Source organism: Barbus barbus (genome assembly GCF_936440315.1).
Source record: "Barbus barbus genome assembly, chromosome: 44".
NCBI classification, from domain to species: Eukaryota; Metazoa; Chordata; class Actinopteri; order Cypriniformes; family Cyprinidae; genus Barbus; species Barbus barbus.
The window spans coordinates 15,451,458-15,460,358 of record NC_136722.1 but is presented as its reverse complement, the minus strand read 5'-3'; the positions used below and the strand labels follow the sequence as shown (position 1 = coordinate 15,460,358).

At 35.9% G+C, this 8,901-nt stretch overlaps 1 protein-coding gene across 2 annotated transcripts in view; it reads left to right on the top strand.

Annotated features, from left to right (window-relative positions):
• The first annotated feature begins 1,404 nt into the window (after positions 1–1,404).
• Positions 1,405–8,901, top strand: part of LOC306863093 (vascular endothelial growth factor receptor 1-like) — a 35,933-nt gene continuing 28,436 nt past the window's right edge. For both annotated transcript variants that reach the window (XM_079406267.1, XM_079406266.1), the window contains exons 1-4: positions 1,405–1,669; positions 4,885–4,981; positions 5,639–5,850; positions 7,777–7,901. In XM_079406267.1, coding sequence (XP_079262393.1) covers positions 1,612–1,669; positions 4,885–4,981; positions 5,639–5,850; positions 7,777–7,901 — 492 coding nt within the window. In that variant the 5' untranslated portion in view covers positions 1,405–1,611. The remainder of the gene's footprint in view (positions 1,670–4,884; positions 4,982–5,638; positions 5,851–7,776; positions 7,902–8,901) is intronic.

Sequence of the window (8,901 nt, the reverse complement as noted above, 5' to 3'; positions counted from 1 at the left end):
CCTCGACAGTGGACTAGTGTAGAGATTGAGGAGATTATTTGCAGTGGAAAGAGTTCTCTTGGTAAGATTTGTGTTATTTGCATACAGTGGCTAAATATTAGTTTTCATTCATTTATTCATGTTAATGGAATCATTTTGATTTTTTTCATTGTTTAAGAATGATATAAGCCCTCCACTTCATGGTCCTTTTCAAATATGTCCAACTGTGAAACTGATTGCATGTCAGAAATGATGACCAACATGAATTTTAGTCATTATTGTTACTGTTTTGTATGTTTTTGTAGGGTTTTTGTTTTCACAAAAGATTATTGGCTTCTCCTTTATTGGGCGAGAGCAGCAGCAGCCCCTAAGACTCTCTCTACTGGTCGTGATTTGACATTACATCTTACTCAGTACTTCTTTAGTTACGCACACATTATGATATGTATACCTGAAAAACCAGATGTAAATGTCAAAACTGAGCAAATGTTGATACTTTATATTAGATATATGAAAAATAGAATTATATTAAAAAGAGGTGCTACATTACTTCCACTCTGTGATCTGTTTTTATATTGCATGTTTCAATGAAGTGTCAATCATGCCTAAGTGTTTCTTACTGGTTTTTTTTCTTATTTAATGTGACTATAATCATGGTTAATGTATATAATATGCTTTTAGAGGAATGAAAACAAACGAGTCAGTTGTTTCTCCTAGACAGATAAGGTTAAATGTTCAAATTGAGTTTTTTCTCTCTCTCTTTCAATAGCTTTTTCTTTTGAGAAGAATATTGAATTAATCTCACTCTCACCTGCCCCTGAGATTTTCTCAAGTCTCAAACTAGGCTCAAATTTTTTATTTGAATTAAAATGAGAGATTTCAAAAATTCTCATTAAATTCTTTCAATTGACAATTGTCTCATTTGTGTCCATTTTTATTTCACCTGAGGAATTTTAGGAGAAACATCTGAGACAAAGTTGATACTTAAAAGAAAGATATAACGGAAAGAGTGGTATCTTAATGCAAATGTCCTATGTTATTTTCTATTAATTACTTTTCTGTTCGTTTGCATTAACTGCCTATATTGTGCATTGTTAATGTGCAAGCAGCATAACCCAAATTTCCGTTGATCTTCACTACTATCTCTTTTTCCTCACTCCTAGTCTCTCTGAAAGAAACCTCAGTTGTTTCTCCTCATGGATTTACTCTCCTCTTTTAAGGATTGCAAGGGTGGGATAACATCAGACAGCGCTGGATTTACAGCAATAAGCTTGTTTATTTCTGATTTGATTAATGAAGTGGAGGAGAGACTCAGGAGCGGTGCAGTACATCGGGCCCTTGTAGGTCACGTCAGTCGCGCGGGATGGGTGTGTCTCCGGTGGCAGTGGGAAATGAATAAATCCCAGCCCGCGGTCATAATGGGCAAGAGTTTAACTGGAATTCATGCGTGGTCCTCCTGTTTCAAGAGTTCATATACTCCGGACGATACCGAAGTTGATTGTAGTCCATATGAAAGCAGGGTTTGAGGAGTTTGGTGTAGTAAGCTGAATTGATTCTCTGGAGTATTGGATCTGCAGTGTTTCTTCATAGGTGTTCATATCCAAGCAAAGGACCTCAATCAAGACCAAGAGAATGTTCGATATATTATTTGTGATGATATTTGGATTGTCAGGGCGTGTTCTGACTAAAGGTAAGTTTAATGAACTTTACTTTTATCATAGAATATCAGTTTTCATTCTTATTCATATTAAAAATTTAAGCCATAGGCTACATTTATTTTTTCAAATACGCACGGTTTCATACGCATTTTGGGAACGCTTGAGGATGCGAGTGTGGCAGTCCTTGGTCACAGCGCATCATTTGCATTTCATAATGAGGAGACTTTATTTATTTTCTTTGTATTCATGCCCAGTTGGTAATAATGAGTAGGCTACTGCAAAATAACAAAACAACAAAAAACCCGCAAAATTACGCGCTGAATCAGATGTGCTACAATTTGTTTTTCCAAGACTATGGCAAGCCTATTTAACATTTACATTTATAATTTAAAACGAACTAGTGGTAGCATTTTCGTTTTTATTAATATAACTGAATCCAACTAGACTATGTATACAATTAGTCACAATTGTCCAAACGACTTGTCTGAAAAGAATAGTTGATAGCTGAAATTCACATCCCTATAAAGTTTGATTTAAAACCTTTTACACCTTTACAGAAAAAAGTAGTTGTTTGTATTTTGATTGGAATGGTAAATAGTATTGAATGAACAAGTGAAATGGAAACCAGAATGAGCGTTAAAAAAAATGCATATAAAAAATCAAAACAGACAAAATAAGTTATGTGCACAATAGACTAAACACATATGTACACGATACAATTATAGGGATACAATAATTTACCAATATAATCGTTTATTAATAATAAAAAATATGTAGGCTACTAATATAAAAACAAACATTAGTTAGTTTTAAGAGATGAATGCTAGTTGGCCTGCCATAGTAGGACAAGTTGTTTTGATAGTAGAGACCTTTCTGCTGTTACTTGGCATCCGTCTTTAATGTTTGGCCCTGGTTGAATCAGAGAGGGCGTTATTTCCTGAGCCTGATGACTTTGTGAAATGGAAGTTCTAATATAAATGACTTCGGGGTCATGACCACCGTGAGGCAGGAACCAGCGCTAATCAGGGTGTTATAGCTAAAACAGACCCAAGGGGAGGAAGCAGGGGGTGAAGCGATGTACTGTCCGCACTGCGTGATTATTAGTGCTTTATTGGTCAACAATTCACCACTCACATCACAGGATGGAAAACTGAAATTGATTAATGGCCAAACATGTGTTTTAAGCATATGTCCCATCTGCGTGCGCATAATAGGCCGGAAAAATGATTTTGTAAAATTAATCAGGCTATTGGATTTTAGAAAGATTCCTAAAGTGCTACAAACAAAATGCACTAGGCTAATAAAACCAATTCAAATGAACAAAAATTATTCACTATTTAAAAATACATAAATAATAATGCATATGAAATAATTATAGCCTAATAATAATTGCATTTCCGTTTAGCTTATTCTTGTAAAAATTAAAGTTCTAGTTTGCAGCACCTTAAGAGTTCAGAACCTTCTTATCAAAAAAGGGTTTCCTTCTATAGTTTATGAATGGGCTTTATTATTTTTTGTGATCAATAAATTTAAGCACTTAAAGTTAAGCAAAGAATAAAATTCCTTTGTAGAACTTAAAAATGTTTCCTTTACTTAGGCTACTTTTAACCGTTTAGAATAGCACGTACAAGACTATTTTTTTAATAATCTATTTAAATAACGAAAATTTTCAGTAGCCTATTTAGTTTCCCAGTGGGTGCTGTTTTAGCTGGCTACTAACATTTTTTTGAATCAGTCTTTAGATAGGCTATTGATGCATTTTTTTCTTCTTGTGATATTTAAGTTGTCACACAAAAAAGCCAAAAATGACGTAAATGCGTAGTGTTGATAAAGTCGTTTCCAACAGAAGTATAACTAAAATAAAAATCATTTTTAAGTGCATGCAACAACCATTCAGTGTTTTTTATGTTCTACTTTTTTTATTAAGAACCTGTTCGTGTAAACTTCAGCCTTATTTGCTCTGGTTCATTCGCGTTTATTCAAATATAACGTGTAAGGTTTGTTGAATTTGGCAGGTTTTTGTGCCGTCATTAGTGGCAGGCGCTCTTGAGGGTTTCTGGAACGGAACCTCAGCGTGTGGACCGGCTGATAACGAGCCTGTTTGAACCCCATGCGGGACTACAATACCATTTTAATGTATAGACGCCACATGGCCTGCGCATAGCTTGTGAATAATGGAAAGGAAATTATGCTGAAGTTTTTTTTTAAGCAATAAACAATGGTGAGAGCTGTTCGTGTTGTTTAGACACGTCTGCTTGGAGACGAGATGTTTAAAATCATATTGAATTATGTGCCACTTTAAGTGTTTTTTTTTTCTAAACGGCAAAAAGAGATGAAAGCTTGAGTATGCGAACACTAATTTTGATTTAGTGTATTTGTGCTTACAATAGGCTACATGTGATTCTGCATATTAAATAGGCTATTAATGTCACAGCATAACGCGGATATGGTAAATCATTTTTATAGGCCTGTTATTCAGTACAAAATACTAAATTCGATTTATGTTCCGTTGTGCCTGCTGTCTAATTAATCAGATTAATACAATTAAATGTATGCATGCATTTGTGTAGCTACATAGGCTATATTAGGCTACAAAACCATAACAAGAAAATATTATCTATATGCAAAGTTGAAAAATACAATTATTCTAGACTAATATATACAGAATTGTATGTCACAAAATGATTTTGATGATATTTTGAACTTAATCTACAGCTGACATTAAGTTTATTTTATTTATGTTCTTATTTACCAACAGTAAAAAAGAAGAAAATCTAAAAGAATAGATTATATTTCGTTTTTATCATTATTATTATTAATATTATTATTAAAAATGTTTTTAAACACCACATTAATGTGATGTTTTCTGATGATTTTTATTCAATGAATCTCCTTTATTTATTCTATAAACATTGCCTTGTAAAGATTCTCAAGTATTATATATATATATATATATATATATATATTCTCCTGAGTTATATCTCACACAATACACTACAGTGTCTCCGAACAATACTCAATTGACCTTCAATAACAACCTTGAAAATAATTGTACTGTGCCTGGAAGCACCTAAAATATAGCTCTATCAGTATTAGCAGGAACTGTATGTTTCTATAGCTTTAGATGGCATAGTCCTATTTTATGTAAGTTCTACATGGACTCTTGTGACCTAAATGTGGTCAGTGTCACTCTGTAAACCTTCACTTCAGCAACCTCTAACATGCCTTTCTGTTTTCTATCTGAAAGATACAGACACAAAAGGGAGGTTCAGTTCTCCAGTGTTGGATGTTACTGAAAAGCAGCTTATTATAGAGAGAAATCAGACACTTCAGCTAAACTGCAGGTGAGTGATATGTCATGGTTAAAGTAGGATAAATCTTATAGTTAAAGGAGGAGGAAGTGGTTAAAAATGGATCCTGAAGTTTTGGATGAGTCAAGTATGGCTTTATGATTAACAGAGGTGATACAGATTTTGGTCAGGAGGAAGGAAGGTAGAATTTTGGAGTGAGAGATTATAAAATGCAAACATTAAAGATGAGAATTGAGTGGGGTCAAAATCTTAAGAGCACACTGAAGATCTGGGATACGTAATTTGATTTAAACCTTGAAATAAACAGAACGCTTTGGGCATTTAAATGACTGAAATATTTAATATTGTGCACTATTTATAGGTCACTAACAATAATCAAATTTGACAAAAGGTCAAAAGTTCATATGCACAAAAGTCTTTCAAATCATCCTGGAGAACTTGATCATCAGCTTTTATGCATTTTGCGTGATGCTGTCATTAAAGAAAAAAACAAATCATAAGTCAACTATAAATCATGTCGACTGATCTGACTTCACATTCTATGCTAGTAAAACTTAGTAAAATACAAAATAGAAACTTTCTCCTAAGTGGTGCCAAACTTTTGGACTCCATTATATGTTGATTACTGAGATGATGTACTTGGACCATTAGGTATAAAGTTCCTTGTATAATCCAAACTTGATGTTTCAGGGGACGGTGGGAGCTCCATTGGGTTTTGCCATCAGACGTTCCAAAAGTCTACCACGGCACCCAGATAGAAGAGACTCGATGCGGGAAGAAAAATAACCAGTACTGCAGCCGCCTGACGCTCAGTCCTGCTTTAGCTCAACACACTGGCTCTTACCGCTGCAGGTACCGCCAAAAGCAGCGCAAACAGGCCTCTGTGTACGTCTACATCACAGGTAAGACGCTTCAGGTGAACGCTGGAACCCTCTCTTTCCAGCAATGTGATAAATTGGGTACTTCCTTAATCCTTGAAATTATGTCTCCATCAGGTTTCCAACTATCATTTAATAGGTATACCAATTAAACACAAAGGATATTACTTTAAAATATGTATATAACTGCTTACTATATAGTACATAATAAAATAAACTGAAGATATTTTAATTTCTTTGATAAACTGTTAATTAATAATGCATTACATTTACATTTATCTGACACTTTTATCAAAAGCAAAAGAGGAATAAAAGCAATTCTCCTAAGAGTCAACACTATTTGTCATATAAAATGTTAGGTTTATTTGACAACTAAATTAGGAAGCAAACTAGAGAAGACAAAAATAATAAACAATAATAAAAAATGAATCTCTTTGAAACTGAAATATTTGGACATTTAACACTTAATTTAACACGTTATTACATTAAAGATTGGACAAGAGTAGGGTAAGTGCAATGCATGGTGTACAAGCTAAGCTATCAGGTTAATTGGGCATCTGTATGCCATGCTAATATCTTAGCTAACTAAAGACCTATGAACGCCAACGATGATAACTATAACGATAAAGTTCATTATAAAGTTTAATTATCATTCTAATTCTCTAATGGTAATGACATAGAAACAATGTTGTTGGAATCACTTTCGAAATGGCTTTTTTTTTCCAGCTGTTGAAGGATAAAAACACTGGCAGCCAATCAAAATTGACTCAACTTTTAAAAAGCTTGAGCATTTAAAGCGGAATGTTAAAACTAAAAAGAATGTTATCGCCCATTGCTGTTGACACTGACAGTCATCGTTGTTGGTGTGAATGGGCCTTAAAACAAAGTTTAAACAACATAAAGTGATTTTGTAGGAATTGTAATGAGGCGCTAAAGAGAGTACCCATTAAATGCTGGGATCACTTGAGATCCTAGTGGAGACACGATTTCCCGGGAGGACCCAATTTGTCACGACACTGGCCTTCGTTTAATAGCTTGGCCATCTCACTGACCATTTCTGTTGCTTAAGGCTAAACAGGAAGCCTCAGGAAGCAAATAATACCTAAACACCATTTTTCTCTCGAGGCAACACATCCGACTAATTGAGTGTCTGGCATGGTTTCGCACTGGCATTTTTTGTTTTTGCTCTCACTGTAGGCTGTCCTCTCTCACTTCTAGCTAAATTTAAATGATAACTTTCATTTACGTGCTACCTCGAGGGCACAGAAATAGCCCCAGCTGTTGAAAGGCTCAGCTCTTGGGCAGCCTTTCCCAGGGTACCCAGCCTTATCTAGCTCCCTCAGCCTGGCCGTCCGTATCCTGTGCTGCTCTGGGGGGAGGGGCAACTTGGAGACGAGGATAGAGGATGCGATGTCTCCTTGTGTATGTTTGTTGGGATGCGTGTCTGTACATGGGAGTGGGCACCTTGAGGGCATGACGGGGCAGAAGAGACTCGGATCCTCCCTGGTCAGGCATTAAGGAAGGCTAAGAGGTGCCCCAGGTCACTAGGTGCAGCCCCTGGTTAGCCAACAAGGCCCCTGAGGACCATCAATCGCTCTTGCAGCCATGTCCATTTAGCCTCACCCTTCGTCCTTTATTTTAAATCAAAGCACGACAAGGAAGCATCCAGCAGTCCTTGGGGTACTTTTGTTAAAATGTTCAGAGATTTTTTTCCCGTTCCTTTAATAACACCAGAGCTTCGAACAATGGGGCGAGCAACACCCAAAGCCTTTCATTGCCACAAGAATATTGCAACTGGGGCAAAAGTGCAACCGAGAAAACAACAGAGAGAGAGCGTTTGATAACAAGCGAGCATTCTCTGTGTATTTGTTGCTGACTCTAGATTGTTGTCAGCATCTACTGTTTGTATGCAGTGTCTGTTTGTTACTGACCTCAGCATTGGCGTTTCAGATAGCCAGCGGCCGTTTGTAAAAGTGCAGTCGGCGATCCCAGATGTGGTGTACATGAAGGAGGGAGAGCCGTTGGTCTTCCCCTGCAGAGTCACAAACCCGGATGCCAAAGTCTTGTTGGTCAAGGTGAGTGTCTCAGCTGTGAGTCAAACAGATCATTTCATAAGACGCATCAACTTTGCCTCTTTCCAGGAACAGGAAATCTGTTTCTTTGAACATGACATGTGAGACAGCCTCAGCCAATCAGAACATGTTTGATGTTTAATTTGCAGAATTATAGACCAATGAGGGCAGTGGGCGGAGCCATCCAGAGAACTGGAAACTCATTAAAACTCATTGCTCTTTAGAACAGAACTTTCATGAATTTCTGGTTAAAACACATTGTCAGTCTTCTTGGCCTTTTCAGTTATCTCATAAACATAGGCTTTTTAATCTGTCTTTCAGATATTAACATAAAATGTGAAATAATCCCAGCCATTCAGAAGATATTTGATGTTAATTCTGGAAAAAGAACCAATAAGATTTTGACAGTGGGTGGGGCCGTTCAGAGAACTAGATCTATTATTTTGAAAGGGGTATTCATGACTTGTTACTTTACGATGCTTTGTCTGGTTGTTTTGAGACAAACTCCCTATGTCTAAGGATGAGTGTTTTTATTAATTATGTCTGTTTGAGTGTTCAAAAGACTTATTTTCTAACATCTCTGTTATAAAAATATAAAAAATATAAAAACGGCGAACTCTAAACTTAAAGTATCATGTTTCATCATGTAAACACTATATAATGAACTCAAATAAACCTCCTCATAAAATACATCTTGCTGCACTTAATTCTGATTACCGTAGGTTCGTCCCAATTTGCATACTTGTACACTAATCTATGCCGTTCTAGTGCGAGTAGTGTGTTCACAAAACTCCAAAAAGAAAAAGTGCATTTTAAATACCCAGATAAATCACTTAAATAACCAAAAAATTAAGTGTGGAAAGTTGGACCCTTCATGTACCATCGCAGCTTTAATTACGCATCAGGGGGGGGAGGAGTTAACAGACTACGATTATGAATGACAAAATAACCTTATGTAATTCATTCACTACACAGTGGATAAGTGCATAGTGTATCATTTGCG